Genomic DNA, 18488 nt, shown 5'->3' on the forward strand with positions numbered 1-18488 from the left:
AAACCAGCTCTGAATTAAATATAATTCATCTGAGAGAGAGAGAGAGAGAGAGAGAGAGAGAGAGAGAGAGAGAGAGAGAGAGAGAGAGAGAGAGAGAAAGAGAGAGAGAAGACGAGAACCACTAGGAAAAATACACAACCGTTATTCGTAAAAATTTAGTTGGGCAATTTGTATGCTCTTAGATCATATAAGGCTCAAAGTGAAGCCATATTGGACTTGAGTGTAAATTATGAGATGGCTGCTCTGGGTATAATAGAAGCTGGTCAGTCAGTCAGTCACACTGCAAGAAAGATACACTGTCTCCTGAGTGTGACCAAAGTGCTGAGATTGAATCTGACACATGATGATTTATGTGAGTCCAACCCACTCTTGCAGAGGGGAGTTCCATCTGGCCTTGGAACTCAAAGACACTTTTAAATCTCACCTCCACAGCCTCTCAAAGGCATGGGCAGCAACTGTCTATTTACTCACGTGGCGCAGTAAGGCGACAAGCTGTTATTGTGCTTCTACATAAGAAGCAAAGGGAAGATTTCAATAGGATAGTGGGCTAGAAGGAAACAGACAGCTAAACAGCGTGGAAAACCTTCATCCAGAAGCCTGTTGTCAAAGAACCTAGATACTCCCACAAGTTGGGGTGTTTTCTAACCACTCCTAGCTAGGCAAGAAAAGGGCTTCCTCGCTGACAGTCTATACTCCCTGTGCTCAGCCCTTTCTCTGAACAGATCAGATGCGATGCATCAGAACAAATGGTACAAACCCTAAAGGTCCCTGAGGTGGGGACCAAAGCTAAGGAACTAAAGGAGCCTCCGCCTAGGAGGGAAGCCATTCCCTGGTGCAGTCCCTATCCCCTAGGCTAGCATCCATATGTCCTCAACAACCATGGAAGTAATTTACCTCTGGGCTGCCATCCCCAGTTAGGGGTTTCCTTTAGTCACATGTTTTACTGTCATTCATTTCCTGCCTCTAGATGCCTTCTGTTCATCAATGGCATTTTGTCTCCTGGTTATGACAGGGTAAGGTAGAGATCTCTTCATAGTTCGTTCTGTATAATTTGTGATATTTCAATACCACTCTTACTCTTGGACCATGATTCTTAACAGGGTCTGGAGTAAGCCTGAAATCCTATCCCTGCCCCTGGCACAAGAGACACCTTTCATAGGATGGCATGCCAGCTTACCACACCCGGTCTGGATTCTCCAGTCTCCGATTGGGATGCCCAGGGCTTGGCACACCAAGGCGTAGGCCTGAATGGCTTGGCAGAGGAGTGTGCCGTTGTCCCTCACACTGCATAGGTCATACACACAGCTGTGCACGAAAGCCGTGGCATCCACGACAGTGCCACACTCCCACAGGGGGCCGTCAGTCTTGTTGAGGAAGCCGCAGTAGTCAGAACCAAAGTAGAGGGCCTCGGTGGCAGCATCACACTGGGTACAATTGTCCACACAGCCAGAGCCACACTTCCAGTCAGCATGGTAGACGCGCCAGCTCTCTCCCAGGTCCAGCACTGACATGGCGGGCCTGCCATCTGGGCGGAGGAAGTCATCCAGTGGGTTTTTATTGTAGTTTCCACAGAGGCCACAGGTGGAGTTTATGTAAGAGCCTGGGATGGAAATGGAGGCGTAGTGCTGGCCGTCAAACGTCACTAAGAGCCCAAAATCTGTTTCCACGGCAGTAGACATGCCACTCTGGTAGATTTTCACCGCCCCCAACTCTAAGGTGACGGGCAAAGAAGTCACTAGGTCATTAACCTGGCAACAGTAACAGTAAAAGGCAGGTGAGCAAGTGGCCATGCATGTGCTCCGGCACAGGTTGGCAAGGGACAGCAGAGCAACTATTTAGGAGAGAATGGTCGTCCCAGGTCTCCAGGCTTCCATAGGCTTACCTTTTACTACGGCTAATGTCTAGGTAACGATGGGTTGTGGGCCAGAGGGCACTAGGCATTTGAGCCCAATAGTTCTGACAGTTCTAGTGCCAACGTGCATGCCTCTGGGGACTGGCTGGCTGGCACTCGTTCTTGCCTGGCTCTAGGCTTCCTTCAGGCTTTTTGTTTCTCTGAAGATCCGTTAAGTCTGAGCTATCACACATTTTCCATGACCCCTTCTCCGCCCTTGGTAACCACTGACCCTCCTGCCAGTTGAAACACGCCTGTACCAACTTCGGCATGCTGTTGATCTTGGAGGCTACCCTAGGCCTCCTTACTCTAAGCCTGTTGGACTGTGACTACCTTATCCCTGGACCACAGTACCCAATCACTCAAGACCAGGAAATCTGAGTACTTGCTAAGTCCCAAGCACTATGCCAGGATTTGAGAAGTAGAGGGTTAAAGAAGTCATATTCATCCTTGTTCCTCAAGGAGCTCTCAGCCTACTGAAGAAGAGGAACACAAACAGATATTTATAGTAGTCAATTTTAAATATGAATCAACGGATACAGTGGGAGAACCAAGTGAACACTTAGCCCAGCCTCGGGGACTCATCTAAGGTTTTTAGAGGCAGTTAAATCTGACTTGAGTGTTTAAAGATAAACTCAAGTTGCTGGAGAAAGGCACCAGGGTGGATGTTGAGCAGAGAATTCCAGGATAAAAGAGTAAAGGCAGGGGATTAGAGGTAACTGTGTGGGACCAGGGCAGTCATGTGATATTCAGGATTTCTAAGGGAACCAGAGATGAAGCTGAAGACACAAGCCAAGTCCTGGGGTTTCTCTGGTGTCAAGCAATGTTCCACAAGTTGAGGGTTACCAACAGCTGTACTGGTCAAAATCTCCTTCCTTATGGACCCTGGGGTTGACCTAGTGAGACTGAGAACTAGCCAAACAGAGGCACTCAACATCTGTTGGTGTGTGAGTAAAGATTATGGACCCCAGTGCTCAGAAAGACTGCTCCTTGGGAGCAGCTCATGGGAAGGTGACATTTGAGAGAGGAAGAAGCCTTGGGCTGAAGGATTACAGGGAGGGATCCGCCGGCTGCAAGGTAGAGGCACTTCTGGGTGCTGCGGACATCAAGGTCTCCATGTGGCTGAGCCAGGCCAGCAAGAGAGGGTAGTGGGAGCTGCTAGCAGGTAGCATAGCAACCAGAACAGGACAGAACTTTGGCTTTAGCTCTGAGCAAAGTGTTGATTCAAGAGGGTATTTAAAGCAAAGGAGCCACAGGAGCTGACTTTCACTTTGAAAGAACCGCTCTGGCTCCCATGTTGAGAACAGACCTTGAAGGGCCTTTAAGGCATGTTAAAAACAAGACAGCACAAAAAGAGCTGAATTTCTACTCAATAAGGAGAGAGCTCCCTCATCCCAAGGGTTGTAGACAAAGAAATAACACAGGCAGATTTGCATTTCAGGAAACTCATCCTCCAACATCCCCATCCCACCCACCCACCACCACCACCACCACCACCACCGCTCCCACCCGCCCCTCCTCCCACTGGAAGGAAGTACTTGCTGAACTAAGTTAAGATGAGACACAAGGAACCCAGACAGGCAGCTGCTACCGGGGCTCAAGAGAAGCTAGGGGTAAAAGCTAAAGCCAGACACAAAGTGGGAGAGCCGTGCTGTGTAGCCCACTCAGATGTGTCCCTCACAGTCTCTCCTGTGGTTGAATAAGAACCCGGGAAGAGTCAAGAGCAAATCTCAAGATGTCCCGAGAACATGAACAGGTGGTGTGAAATGCTTCTAGCGGAATTGAGCTTTATTTCCCCACCTACTGTGCTTAGCTTCTGAAGATGCTCACGGGCAAAAGCTGCGGTGAGGTGATAAGTCTGGTCAGAGTCCTCGGTGGGCTTGGCTTTAAATGCACATCAACTCTCAGGGCTGACCTAGACCCTTACTTGTTTCTAGCACATAGAAGGACAGGAATCACACCTTCCCTGTAGTCATTACATTCTGGGTTGGAAATGATAGGCTCTCAAGGTTTACTGACATGTATTCTCTGAGATTGGAAGCAGACCCTCTGCAGAGTTAACCCTTAATGGTCTACTCACACCATTAAGACTTTGACTAATCTGTGCCTAGTTAAGACTCTAACGCCTTCTGCTTATTGCTTAGCTTCAAAGCCACTACTGCATTCTTTAGATGTTTGTCATAGCAGCGCCCCACTCCTGGTAGCAGTGTTCTCTCTTGGCTTGCTTGAGCTGCAATAAATATTTACAAAGCACAGACTATTCAAGGAGCTGGGAAATCCAAGATAGGAATGCCCACAGAAGAGTGATTTTAAGTGCCGGCCTTTTGGTTCATTCATGTGATAGAAAGGGCAAATTGGCTTTTTATGGCCTTTGATAGGGCACTGGTCCTATTCATGAGGGTTCTTACCTCATCACCTAATTACTTCCCCCACATTCCATCTTCTAACAGCATCCAGAATTTATTAATAGAACAGCAACATGTTCTATTGTTGGGCAGGGTATAACCCTTCAAACTGTATAGCAATGGTGGGAGCCTGAACAGGCCTGAGAAAGGAACTGTCCCGCAGTTAGAAATGGAGAAACCAAGGAGTTGGGTCATTTGCCTCCAACTCTCAGGTAGAGTTGAGGCAACAGGGGTGCAGAAAGCCATTCTGTAAGGAAGGTCATCCCGCCAGAGTACTGAGCAATCACCCCCTGTCCACATTGAGGTGTGGAAAAGTAAATCTTCTCCAAGATTGTTATAAATTTCAGATTCTAAGCCCATCGCTTGCTGGAGGCTTCTTTCCCTCTCACCTAAGTTCCTGCTCCTGGCAAGGAGACAGAGTCATCTGTGCCTTGGAAGAAGCCACAAGACTCTGGATTGTGCTGCAGTCCCCATGCCCCATTCTTGTTCTCTGCTCTCATTCCACTCTGGCCGACACCACTACAGGTGCCCGTAAGTTAATTTGGAGAGCTTTTCTCCCAGCAGAAGCGTACACGGCACTTCCTTTATTCTTGCCACGTGAGTGTGCTCCCCTAAGGCTCAAAGTAGGCGCCTCCTGGAGCACAGTAACCTTGACCCAAGATTTATTGCTTCGCTCCCACCTTTGATTCCCTAGCAACAGGCAAGCCGCTCGGCTTTTCCTTCCCCTTGTGTTCTAGGTGTTGTCCTTGTCAACGGGCTTCTCCCCCAGGATGTGTACAGGCACAGGGTGGTGGGAAAGAAGAGGTCCTGGAAGCAGCACTATGCAGCCAGCGTGTGCTGTCTGCTTGCGGTGTGCCAGGCCCTGTGCTGGGTTGAGGCCCCTCTGTCTGTTCCATTTAATGTTCATGAAACCTTAGGCTCTTTTCCATGTTCTCCTTGCTTTACCTGAGGATGGAGCTGGTGACAGAAGCCTGCTGAGGGCCAAAGTCACCTTTCCCCCACTGAGTCCAGCTGCCTGTACCAGCTAAGAGTGGAGGCAACCAAGTCCAGGCTGTAGCCTAGATACCTAATCTAGGGGGTACAACCATTTCCACTATCCAGACAAAGAAAATAAAGCTAAAGCTAGAATCCACTCTGATGACAGTGACGGGCACAGATACTCAGTAGATCCCATTCCAGAGTCAGAGATCTCCATCCTCTATGGACTGGAGAGCCTGCCCATCTCCCTGAGGTACCCTAAACCATTCAGGTTCCTGTAGGAGAGGAATCAGAAAACCTGTAATCACTAGGAGACATTTGCTAGGCAAGGATGCTTAGTTATGCTGGCTTTCTTTGAGCCTCATTAACATAAGAACTCAGATTGTTTATCTTATCATTTGAGAATGGGTTCCGTGGAGAAACCCTCACTGAAAGAATGCTGCTGCTAACCCAACACCTAGAGGCAGGGCTCCAGAAAGGCAACCTGTTTGCAAAGACACAACTTAGGCCATTTCAGGCTTGGCACAATATGGCTAGGAAGTTAGCTGCTTCCCAGGAGTCGTGGGCTCCTTCCTGTTTGCTGGGCCTCTCCTTGGCTGTCCCCACATCACCCTGGGTTGGTTAGAGCTCTGCGTCCATCCATCTAGCCTCATGTAGCAGGGCTATTCAGAGGCACTGGAAACCATTTGGCAAAAGGAAAAGGACGCTGTTGTTAGCCTGCAGTTGGAGTCGCCTAACCTTTTCTTTCTGAAGCATTTATATTCACATCCACATCTCCCTGTTGCTACAGAAAATTGAGGAATCCATGCCCTATGCCTGGATGGTGGAACAGAGCCATGCAAAATTAGCAGAGCTGCTGGGCCTGAAAGAGATGACAGTGTCCTTTCTTTCATTAAAAAAGAAAAAAGTCTGAGCATGAGCAAAAAAGAAGAAAAAAAGAATTTTAATCAAAATGGAAAGTAGGGACGAAGCATGATGCTTTCTTTTCAACTACTGGTATCAGTAACACTTTTTTGGTTTTTTGGTTTTTTTTCCACAACACAGGCGAGTTGGGAAAGCTGGTGAAACAAATTAGCTGGAAATGTATCTATCCACAAGGAAAAAGATGACACTTGACAGCACTATATAAATTTACAGTGGAAAAACTCCAAACTTCTGTACAAGAATCCTTCGCTGATGTATGAACCCGTCCCTAGAGAGGCTAACCAAATAACAGGCAAATTGGCATTTAACCATGGTCATAGCTCACTTTTCTAATTAGAAAGCTGATGAACTGCACAGACTTGGGAAGGGCAGCACCAGAAGAAGTGGAATTAGTTCCCTGGTTTTGCCTTTTGTTGGGCATGCGACAGCAATTAAAACTACAACACATTTTTATATTAGTTCTGGTTGGTACTCTATTTAATGACCATGCACCAGGATTAAGAATTGCATAGGATACAGCAATCACCCCTTGTGGTCTCCAACTTATGATCCCTTGATTAAATCTATGGTCACAGCAAGGTCTTCATTAACATTAGGAAGATTGAGGCCTCCACCAATTGAGTAATTGCTAGTAGCTTCTGGGTTTCCCTCTTTAGTCACCGGGCCCCTATAATGGAGTCATTTACATATGCTAAACAAACAGGCCGGCTGAGACTTGTGTTCTTCTCTGTCAGTGTGGGCAGGAGTGGGGGGTCTCTGCAGAGGGGCATTTGGGTAAAGCTTTCCTGGGATCTTCCTGTACAGGACTCACTAAGGACACCAGGAAAGTCGCTCCAGAGTGATGCCTATAGTGACATCAGTCAAGACGGAAGTTTCTCTGTGAATGAAACAAGAGCTATTGGGCTAGCAGGGCAGAGGCTGAGATGGATTGAGGATGGCCCCAAAGCTATACCGTACTAGGGGTTAGGTACTCTGGGCTTGCACTGTAGCCGGGGCATGACCATATGACCTTAATTATTGCAAACCAAGTCTATGAGAAACTAAGCTTGTTGTTCTGTTATTGTGACGTCAGAGAGACACATACATGTATGTATGAGTTTATGTGTACAAAGATAAGCACATGTCCACCAGTGAAGGAACTAGGAATATGAATATGCCTTTTCAAAAAAAATTACAGCTTTACTATGAGGCTTTTGCACAAATAAACTTTGGCTTATTTTAAAGTGTCTTCCAAGCAGGAAGCACATCTAACTGTTTGGCACTATAGAAAGACAAACAACAAAACAGTAGATAGAGGGAGGTTTTTTTTTTTCCCCCAGGCTGAAACACCTCTGGTCCCCTCCATGTCTCCGTGATGTTGGGAGGGAGTCTTACCTTGACTTTTCCATAGCTTCCTTTAGGAATAAGAATCTTGTAGCCATTGACCTCAACAGAGAGCTCCTTCACCCATGAGACGGCAGAACCCCCTCGGTGCTCATTCTTGGCCTCCACACTGAAGAAGGGGAGGCTGGAGGTTTGTAGACACTGTCGGGCCAACAGGTAAGCACAAGAGCCTTGGAAGTGGAAGAGGAAGCCGTCGAAGGTGTGGTAGTGTGGTTCCCCAAACACTACACAGGTGCTGGTCTCCACCGGGCTGCAGTAGAAGAACCGGCCCTTGGGCTCGCACACCTCGTAGGGGCTACAGGAGGCCTCCTGACAGTAGATCTCATTGTTGAAATCCAGACAGCGGCACTTGATGGTACAGTTCAGGTCATCCCAGAACACCTCCCCTCGTCGAAGGAACTGTCCTGGGAATAAGGACATCAGAGCCAACACTTACTGAGTACTTCCCCCTCTGTGTCAGGTATGAGGATAAATGCTTTGCTTTGATCATGCCGTCTCATCCCACTTGTGAACCCACTTAGGTAGGGATTACCCACTGCCGACCTCATGTGACAACTGGGGAAACTGAGGCCTAATAGTAGTTGAATAATTCATTCAACGTCGCTCAGCCAACTTCGCCAAGATTCCAGGCTGAGTGGGTCTGACTCCCGTGTGAGCTGCTGGCATTGTCAGCTCCCCAGCTGGTGAGCGAGCCCACATTCCAGCAGACACATTGCCTTTATCTGTGGGAAAGTCTCTGACAGGCAGGGGCCACTTCCTTTTCAGGAATATGAGCAAGGGCATCCCAAAAGCAGACCCGGCTGGTAGCCACAGACTGCAGCAATCAGTTTATTTGCTGATTTGTTCAATTAATCGACAGTCTGTGCAGCACGTAGCCAGGAAGGTCAACCCCACAAATCAGGAGGTACACATAAATCCTGGCTCCCTGGAACTATTCTAGAAAGACTGGCCTCTTCTGTGCTACTTTCAAAAGTTCATAAATCCTACAGCTGCTGCCTAGGCTGAACGCAAACCATTGCAAGTTGCCTTCCTTCCAGGCCCTGCCCAGGTCTGGTACTCCTCTCTTAATTTTCTACAGAGAACTTTCTAGTCTGGTCTAGGTTAGCAGGAACGCCAGGTCATCAAGGAGAATGGTTTTAAGACATGTGTTAATTTTTAAATACATATTCATTTTCATTTATTTGACAGACATTTAATGTTTAAAATCAATTCCCTAAATAAATTATCTAACACACACACACATACACACACACACACACACACACACACACACACACAAATACTCCTGAATATCTTGCAAGTTGTACAAGCCTAGCAGAAGACAAGGGTACCTTAGGAACAGTTCTTTCTATATTTGTACAACAAGAATGTGTATAAACAAGCAATTATGCCTCCTACCTGTTGAGATTTGTACCTAAAAGGAGATAACAAACATATCCGTATTCCCAGTAGGCTGTATGCATGAGCCCTTAAAACGAGCCCTAAGTCCTCCAGCACTTCGGCGCTAGCTCAAGGTTGCATATATTCTAAGAGCGTCTTACTTGGTATCATTTCCAGTCTCTGTATTTCCAGGCTTCCAATAAATGAGAGCAAAATGTCTCTGAACAGAGGAGGTTTGGACCGAAAGGTAGATGCCCTGTGACAATTTAGTTTGTGAAATGATGATTTAATAGGCCAGCTCTATGGAGCCGGAGCCCTTGCTTTAATCCAGGCCAAACCCCGATCTCATTAGATTGACAGACATCCAGAGGCTCACAAAAATGCACAAATACTATGTGGATATTGAATTTGCCCTGCATATGAAACCCAAACACATAACTCCAAGGGGAAGAGAAAGCAGTGAGGTGACAGCATTGCACACTGCTGGCATCAGGCCATCCCCATAGCTCTGCCAGCCAGTGTGGTCCATGAACAGTGTTCATTCCCAGGGCTCAGGTGAGAGGTTGCCACTGAGAACTCAGGCTCAGGCAAGTCCATGCACTCAGCAGCCCTTGAATGAAAAATAAGAAGGGTTGGGGAGAGAGTCTGGGACATCTTAGGCCCTCGTAAAGGGTGAGAGAAGAGGAGACAAGGAGACAGACTCCCACGCAGATGGCAAGTAGTGTTGTGTTGACCCTCCCCCAAGGGAAAAGGGACCATCTCAGAAATCAAGGGGGAGGGGCTTTAGGACTAGATCCCTTTGCATGCAGTTGAATAGCACTGCCTTGCTATTTCAGCATGCAGGACTTCACAGCGTCCACAAGGCAAAGATGCCCAGGCAGGTCATCTTCAAATATGACCTTGCCTTAGGGCAAAGTCAAAGGTTAGGCAATCAGTGAGAAGGAACAGAGGGTATGGGGACTTCAGACCAGATGAAACTGGCTTTTCTCTATATTGAACCTTGAAGCTGAGTCAAGAGATATGTCTGGCAGCAAAATATACAGACCATGTTTTCTACCCAAGGAGGAGAAATCTCCTTATCGCGATGCAAAACGTTCTTACAGATTGCCAATCACGTTGTCCAACACTTCCCCCTGTACTGTGTGCATTAAATGCGCTGCGCTATGTCACCATAACCCCTCTGCCTATTTCTTCTACCATAGCGTTATCATGAGCAATTATAATACCTACCAAAATCTCTGCTATCTGAGGAGAAACAGGGGCTCAATGGGTCTCTTACATTGTTCTTTAGAAAGATAAGCTGGATGGACAGGCGGCTTGGTGAATTAGTGGGTAGACAGATGGAGGCATGCAAATAGATGGGTTGATAGGAAGAATTACACATGATTGGGGGATGGGTGGATAGGGAAATTAGTGAATAGAAGGGTAGCTGGAGATGGCGCAGCTGGAGATCGGGCAGTTAGACGGGTGAGTCACTAGGCAAGTGGCTGGAGAGGCGGATTGATGAGAGGGTAGTGGAGATGGCTGGGTGGCTGGGGGAACATAAACAATTTTTTTTTTTTTTTTTTTTTTTTTTGCTTCTTGTTGCTGTAGCCTCTATTTCTACATGCAGAGATATTAACAGAAATCCTGTTTTCTGGATACCTTTGAATGCATAGGAGGCAGGAATCAATACACGGGGATGCTCCTGTGAGAACTCCAGGGCTTACACACATCTGAAGAGATTTGGTAGTTGAGAAAAGACGCCACATACAGAGGCCAATGTAAAAGGAACTCACTGAAAAGCCTTCAGATGGACCTCGGGTGGCTTTGATTCCCCCAAATTCCTTCATGTCTTTCTACCTCTGAGAATATTTTAGAAACACCCCCTGAAACTCTGCTGCGTTTTCTTTCTCCCAGTACTAGAAGCTGCTGATTTACCATTACAGGGACTTGGCGACACTCCAGTTCACCCACTCCTGTGGATGTACAAAGTGCAGATGGCAGAACAAGAGTAAAGATGAGGAGAGAATCTTAAAGGGGTGGGGACGATGGATGACAACAACAACAAAAATAACGTGAGACAGGAGGGCTCCCTTCTGTCCATCTGGCTGAGAAATCACTCAAGGCCCCGCTTTGCTTTTGGAGGTATTCCAAGCTGGTAGCTGCCTGCACACCACAGGCAAGGGCTCGGAAGTGTACCACATGTAGTGTTGCTCCCAGGGTGATGAATGCATGTGCTAAATTTACCTTGATCTCCATCACACAGCTGAGAGATGTCAAAAGAGTAAGGCATCAGAAATGAGTCTGCCCTATGGCCGGAAAGCTCGCCTGTCAATCTAAGGGACTCTACCCCCACCCCCTACTCACCCATGCCTGTCAGAGAAAAGAGGAGAAAGCTTTTTTTCTTTTTATTTTTTTTTCTTTTCTTTTCTTTTCTTTTTTTTTTTCTTTTTTTTTTTTTTTTTTTTTTTTTTTTTTTTTTTTTTTTTTTTTTACCTCTAGAGGTGCAGCCATTGGCTGGGTCAATTTCCTTCCCATCAACTTTAAATGCCCAGCGTCCTGGAACGTTGACATTTGTGGTCTCTTGAATATTTACAATCTCAGGGGTTCTTGATCCCGGAAGGCTGAAGAAATTTGTGAGGTTTCCACCATTAAATCCCGCCTAGAGCATAAAAAAAGGAAGCAGAGGGGGAGACTTTTGAGCAGTCATCTCTTTTAGTTAGCCGACCCAACTACTTTACTTTAAGGCTCCATCACACCTGGAAAGAAAAGATTACTTTTTTTCCTGGGCCCCATAAAGCCACATTCAAGGTGTGAGAGGCCTGCCTAGTTCACCCCATACCCAGAGTAAGATATCATAGTTGGACAAGGCTAGCCCCTCAGTGCACCTACAAGATCAGACTGGTGTTTCTAGGGCAGGGGTATAAATAGAGCTCTGTCCATGATGCTGAGCGAAGCAGGCAAGGGATGTAGCAACTTAAATCTACAAGAGGAAGATACAGAGAACCTCTTACCTGTGCCATCACACCTCCAAGGCCTGTCAGAGGGTCCCCACCACTCGCTGTCCCAGTGGTCCAGTTGATTTCATAGTAATTAAAGAGTGTGAAAGTGTAGGAACCATCAGACACTAGCACGGCCTGGAAAGTGTTCACCTGAAAAATGTGCAGAGAGAGCTCATGACTCATGTTCCCAGGAGCTCATCACTCCAGTGGTGGCTTCCTTCACCTGCCTCCCCCCACCCCGCAACAACCGCTATGTATCCCTCCCAACCACCAAACAGCACTGAACTGCACGGCACCCTAGCCCTCACTCTGTGCCTCCTCTCAAAATTTGTTCTCTCCTCCAGTGCAAAAAAGCAAGATGTGTAGGGCTGTGCATCCAAATGAGAAATTGCCTGAGATAAAGCTGGAGTCTGACTCAGGGCCCCTGACTCCTCCATCTCTCCTGGACCAAAACATAAGATTCCAGGGCTCCATCTGAACATGCGATGACCTGAGAGCACCTATAGATGGCAGCATGAGAATAAACTATAGGAAAGAGTCAGGCCAGGGACTTGAGCACAGCAGAGTGGGCAGGGCAGGGCAGGGCAGGGCAGGGGAGGGGCGGGGTGGATGTGGGGGAAGGGGGACAGGGAGGGGGTACAGTGAACAGGAAGCTCCATTAAAGCTGTCCTCTGGAGCTGGCCCTCTCTGTTCCTGGAAAACATCACTATAGTCTGCACGAGATGTCTCCCCCCTCCCCTCCCCCCTTTAAGATGAAAGTTAGGGAAGTGGTTTTTAAGAAGCACTTTCTGGAAAGAACTTGTTCCTCTAATTGAGCATTTATGCATTACTTTGTGTCTGTAAACTCCTTGGTGCTGAGCTGTAACTCAGACCGAAACTAAGATGGGCGATGGTTTGGGTTCATTCCATTTAGAGCTAAGCAACTAAGGACTAAGTGAAATGAGCTGCTGGCAATCGAGCAGCGACAGGGTTGTGGACTGCCGGGACTGCAGCCAGAGCATGCAGGCCACCTCTCAGAGCTCGGTCACTCCCTGCTGGCTTCATCTTAACCTTTTTTTTAAGAGGACAGAGATGTTATAGAAATCCAACCTTTGTAGATAGCTCTCAGATATAAACTGCAGCCAGCCTCAGTGGTTACTAGTTCCCTTTCCCAACCCCCACCCTTGGACCTGTGTTTTCAGGACATGAACATAGAATTAAAAGCAGCAGCTTTCTCTATCCCAGACTCTTCCCCAGCTGCCTGAGAGCATCCCAGTTAATGCTCTGTAGAAGAGAAGAGGAAGACCCACATTCCTATCCTGTGTAATCAGACTTGGGTGGAGGATCTTGGAAACCCATTCTAGACAGTCCCAGGGAGCAGCACCTTGCTAGTAAAGAAAAGCCCTTTTTTTGTGTGTGTGAAACAGAGCCTTCTCCTCCGGCCCTGTGCCTGCCACAGCCGATGGCGTTTATGATAGAGTTGGCTAGGTATATGGCTTCAGTCTATGGGCCTGTTCAACAAAAGAGGAAAGTGGGACACAGAGATGAATGATCACTAAACTCAAGGTTTCTACACGATCACTAGTGGGGCCAGATTCAAAGGATAGGTGCAAAGTCAAGGTCACGCAAGGCTCGAAGCTGGGGCCCTTTTCATACGAGGGTTCCCCTTCAGAACTAAGTTCCTATCAACCTTATGTTGGAAATACCTCTGGCTCAAGCAAATCTTGAGAGCAACTTCCAAAATCACTTCATCACTTCTTACCATCCAGCTACGCCCAAGCTAACTGTATCACACACATACACACACACTCACCCCTCACCTGCTCCTGCTTACACACTCATCCCTATATACATATAGTTTTCCAATACTCCTTTTAAGACCTTTTTAGATCTGTTTTTCCACAACCGTTTTTTTTTGTTTTTGTTTTTGTTTTTGTTTTTTTTTTTTGTTTGTTTTTGTTTTTCAGGAATTCAGAGAGCTTCTTATGACACTGCCTGGAGGAAGCAGCTGAAGACAGAGTTTAGGAGCCAGCCTATAGCGTTCAGTGTGGAGCCTTTGCCCTGACTTTTGGGGGGGCTTGAACCCACATTATTGTTGTCACCTTGGAACACAGCACTTGAGGACATTTTGTGGGGATTAGGAAATAATACCTGGCTCCAAGGCACATAGCTAAAAGTTTGGTAAACACTGTTTCTCCTTAAATACATCCACTTCCTCTCTACTTGGGCTTCCATGACACTTTCTTTTCTTAAGATCCCTCTAAAGCCATGCTTAGTGGACCTGGTGATTGGTGGCCTTGGGCGGAATAGGTGGGCCCGTTTCAAAGGCAGGGATAGATGGACACTTTGCTGTTCTACAGAACCCATCATCTTTTCCCCTCCAGGAGCTCAAAGCCCTTCAAGGTTTCATCACTCATCCTCACAGAGAGAGAGATCTCACCTGCTTTAGAAACTCACTACAAACTACAAAGCAGAAAGTACCTAAATTATCTTGAAATTTTTACAGCCAGTAGAGGTTTTTGTGTGTGGGGGTGGGGGATGGTGGTCAGCATTTGATGGCCATTTCTTCTCTCCCCTACCCCTTCACTGGCACTAAAATTTATTGATTGCTGCCACCCGGCATCCTAACGCTGTAAGATATGAGGCTTAAAGGACATAAAACATCACCTGAGGAGGCTTTAGTGATCCATAACATGACAGAGGGAAACGTATGTTTCTTTGAGGTTATTTCTAGCCAATGCATCTGCTGCTTAAACATGTGTCTTTCTTTTCTGCAGGACCTCTTAGCAATAAAGTGCTTTGAGCTGCTCTAGTCAGACAATGCTGAAAGACACAGTCCTGGCATCCCAGCTATGGCGTGCAAGACCAGCACTTTTTAACCTCTCTCTGCTACACAGGAGTTTCGTTTCCACCCGTAAAACAGTCAGCTCATTGCCAGGAAAACAGATGGGATTAGAAATAACCCTAAGCAAGGAGAGAGTGGATCCTTTAAGTGTCTTTGTTTACTAGGAAACTTCAGTTGAAGATGCATGTGATTGCAATTTCAAAAATCTCCACTACATAGTCATCCAAACAAGCTGAATGCATTCATGGAAACTGAGGTTTTGTCCCTTTAGGCAAAAAGTTGATTACCTCTATGATATTACCAGAGATAATCTTTTTTTATTTGACTTTTATTTGACTGCTCATTTGGGATTTCAGAGCAGATGTTGAAACTTTACTCAGGAATTACTTTAACTGCCCACTCTAATTAACATCAAATATGAATCATTTCAGCCCTGGTCATTAAAAAAAAAAAAAAAAGAAAGAAATCATAACATAATAAAATGAACCAGGCAGTTTGTTCCCCAATCCAGCACCCTGCTTTTCTCTTGCTACCAGATTTTATGGAGGGGAGAGGGGAAGAACTTATGGATGGTGAGAAACATTTGTGCCCTGGCAAGAGAAAAAGACCTTTGGGCCCCCAACAAGATTCCTAATCACACAGCCTGGAATGAGTCTTTCTGCGTTGATCACCCTGTCACAAAACGGAATGCCACCTACTCCGAGAATACTGTCGAGAGACTTCTTTCAGACATTGGTAATGAATTGTGACCAGAGTGACACATCTGAAATATTTCAGCTGACTGGCCTGGTTCGTGCTGATATTTCCCTCTGTTTCCTGCAAAGTGGGTGGCAAGACCCATTAGTTTAACTCAAGCGAACTGACATTCCTCCACTCTACCAATTAGATTCCTGCTCAGTAGTGAGAGTGGATGGACAAGATGCCAGAGACAGACACGGCAGAAAGCGGGAAAGCTGGGTGATTACAGGTGTGGTGCTGCTGCCTCCGTAAAACGTGACTTCCTCCCAGGTCACAATGAAAACCCAAGTGGCAGAGAAGGTTGTCATGTCTTTGAAGTACTTCCTGATGTCCTTGGTGGCTCTCCTCAAGATGGCAGGGTCCATGGTCTCTCTGTAATAGATCTCACCCCGGATTCCATTGTGCACATCTGCCCAAAATGGAGCAATGAAGGCCCTCCCATCCGTCAGGGGAAAGGACTCCGGCGTAAACTGGCTCACTAGCACGTTGAAGGAAACAACACCATTGTTATTGACCTACAAAATAAGAGAAGTTTTGCATAGTGGACCTGAAAACAGAGGAACTTCAGAGTCACAAACCAAGACAGACACACAGCCAATCACGTGAAGGAAAAGGGCATTTAAATTGCTGACTTTGTACCCCGAAACACCAGCTCCCATTCCTTATAGGAGGAGGTTTGTTTATTCGCAGATACAGTCATTGGTTTTCTTTCACTTTCAATTTGTAGTCACTGTCATTCCTTATTAATAATCAGCCTTATTTTCATGTTCTCTGTCCTATTTCTATTTGCATTTATTAACTGCTACTGGGTTGTAGAGTCTGTGTGGTGTGTGTGTGTGAGAGAGAGAGGGGGGGGGGGGGAGGGAGCGCGCGCGCGCGCGCGCGAGAGAGAGAGAGAGAGAGAGAGAGAGAGAGAGAGAGAGAGAGAGAGAGAGAGAGAGAGAGATTGAGATTATTAGGCCAACCTGGAGATAATGGAGGAAAAAAAAAGACAAATTTGTTGAGAGTTACAGATGCAAAATAGACAGAGGAAAACAAACAAACATGAAAGAACAGTTCGATTTAATAATTGAAGAGTTCTATGCTATAGCTTGAGTCTTACTGTAGAGTGAAAAAGGAGGCAGAGAAAGATGAATCAAACACTCCTTTGCTGAACTCAGATCTCAGGGTGCTCTGGGTAAGACAGTTTAAAAAAAGCTTCTCTTGATATCATCACTACTTTCTCACTCAGAAAAAGAGCAAGGTTAAGACCCAAAGATGTCCAGTTTCTGTCTGGCTCTTGTCACTTGAGAGCGCCTTTGTACCATCTCTGCTTAAAAATTGAGACGTGAGTAAATCACGTTGTCTATGTAAATGACTACTCCATGGTGACTCTTTCATGACCTGTAAATGGCTCAGCAAACAAAGGAAAGGACAAAAACCTTACTGCAGTATGTTCCCTCAGTTTACTAGGGACCCAAAATCAACCCTGTGTCTGAGAGAAACTGGCTTAATCGGGTGGCTCATGTGACTTCGGGGCCAGAAACACATGTGATGGAAATCCTTGCAGTGCCTGGGCAGAGAAAAAAAAATCTGTATCAAACTGTTTGCTAGATTCCTACCAACTAGAAACAGGGTGAACAGTTCCTCCAGGGAAGGCTTTGCGGCTGACTTGACAGTACCTCAGCTTGTGTTAGAAGGAAGCCTGTGAGGTTCAGGATGTGAGATGGCCCGAGCAGAGGCATGTTGGGAACCTGTTGACTTCAAGGAACAAAGAGCCACCCAGAGGCTTGCAAATGATGGAGGAGGGACTGCACTATTCAAAACGCTGGGAGTTTGGGGTACAGTTTACAATCAAATGACCCTGCCCTGAACTATGGTCTGTCCTTCTGCAAGACCATGAATTTTGAAGCTTGGTGTCACACTGTGCAATTGGAAGAGAGAGAGAAACTGAATGAAATAGATGCTCTAGAGGCCAGAGAGGCCGTGAACCCGGCTCCCCCCCCCCCTCCCACCCACTCCCAACCCCCCCCAACCTACCCCTCCCCCACCCCCCGCGCATAAGGCCTCTCAGCTCCAAAAGCAGAACAACACACTTCAGAAGTCACCATCAGCTCCCTCTCACACAGCCCAGGAGGGCCCCTGTTGTGAGGAAAGCATAAGAAATATGCAAGGATGCCAGAGCCATGTCTTTGCTAGGGAGAAATGGGGGTAATTAACACACACAGGCTCACCTGTGGAGGAAGCTGACGGGCACTCAGGTGTGTTTTGATTACATGGTTGAGATCAGTGGCTCTCAGACTTTTGTGGGGCCCAGGATTACCTGGAGAGCTCATTATGGTAGCTTAGTAGGCTCCCCCCCCCCCCGCACCCCTTGCCCCCCACCCCTCATTCCTGAGTCAGCGGAGGTGGAAGGTGGCATGGAAGACAAGGCTGCCAGTGTTTCAAGAGTCCTTAGGGAGAGTGGTGGGAGAGGGAGTGGTTTTCTAGCTCTAGGCCAGAAACCGCCAAAGCAGCAGTCTCCATGGCAGGGATGGAAATGGTCCAAATTTCATTTGTTTGTTCCTCGAGGGGCAGAGCACAGACCTAGGGTGAGAGGTGGCAGAATCTGCCTGTGTCTCCCTCAGTCCGTGAGGGCAGAGATAGCGGGTTCAGCTGCTCCAAAGGCAATTTCCCCAGCAGCAGCCTCAAACAGCAGAATTGCAGGAAAGTACAGTGCAGGTGGCCGGGAGAGCTCCGCCCACTCGTCTCCCGCCAATGGAACTCCTTAAGGACGGGACCCTCTGGCCTAGCTACAGACCTGAGAAGGCTGGCCAATTCTGCCAACAACTTTTATACAGTCTTTGATTATCCATCTCTCATCTCCAGCTCGGCTTCAAATTGGTTGGAAGCCCAAGCAGAGCAGATGTCTAAACTTTTCACACCCCCCAGAAGGGAGCAAAAAATAATATTGCTCCTATTGTGGTTCACTATATCTTTTTTTTTTTTTTTTTTTATCTTGT

At 46.9% G+C, this 18488-nt stretch overlaps 1 protein-coding gene across 1 annotated transcript in view; it reads right to left on the bottom strand.

Moving 5' to 3' along the window:
- LOC127198342 (tubulin-specific chaperone cofactor E-like protein) overlaps window positions 1-18488 on the bottom strand; it is a 138509-nt gene that overhangs the window by 48451 nt on the left and 71570 nt on the right. Inside the window, exons 10-14 of the mRNA XM_051156244.1 lie at window positions 15735-16022; window positions 11958-12095; window positions 11440-11605; window positions 7573-7985; window positions 1178-1748 (exon numbers count right to left, since the gene is read on the bottom strand). Coding sequence (XP_051012201.1) covers window positions 1178-1748; window positions 7573-7985; window positions 11440-11605; window positions 11958-12095; window positions 15735-16022 — 1576 coding nt within the window. The remainder of the gene's footprint in view (window positions 1-1177; window positions 1749-7572; window positions 7986-11439; window positions 11606-11957; window positions 12096-15734; window positions 16023-18488) is intronic.

Source organism: Acomys russatus, chromosome 14 (genome assembly GCF_903995435.1).
Source record: "Acomys russatus chromosome 14, mAcoRus1.1, whole genome shotgun sequence".
Lineage (NCBI taxonomy): Eukaryota > Metazoa > Chordata > Mammalia > Rodentia > Muridae > Acomys > Acomys russatus.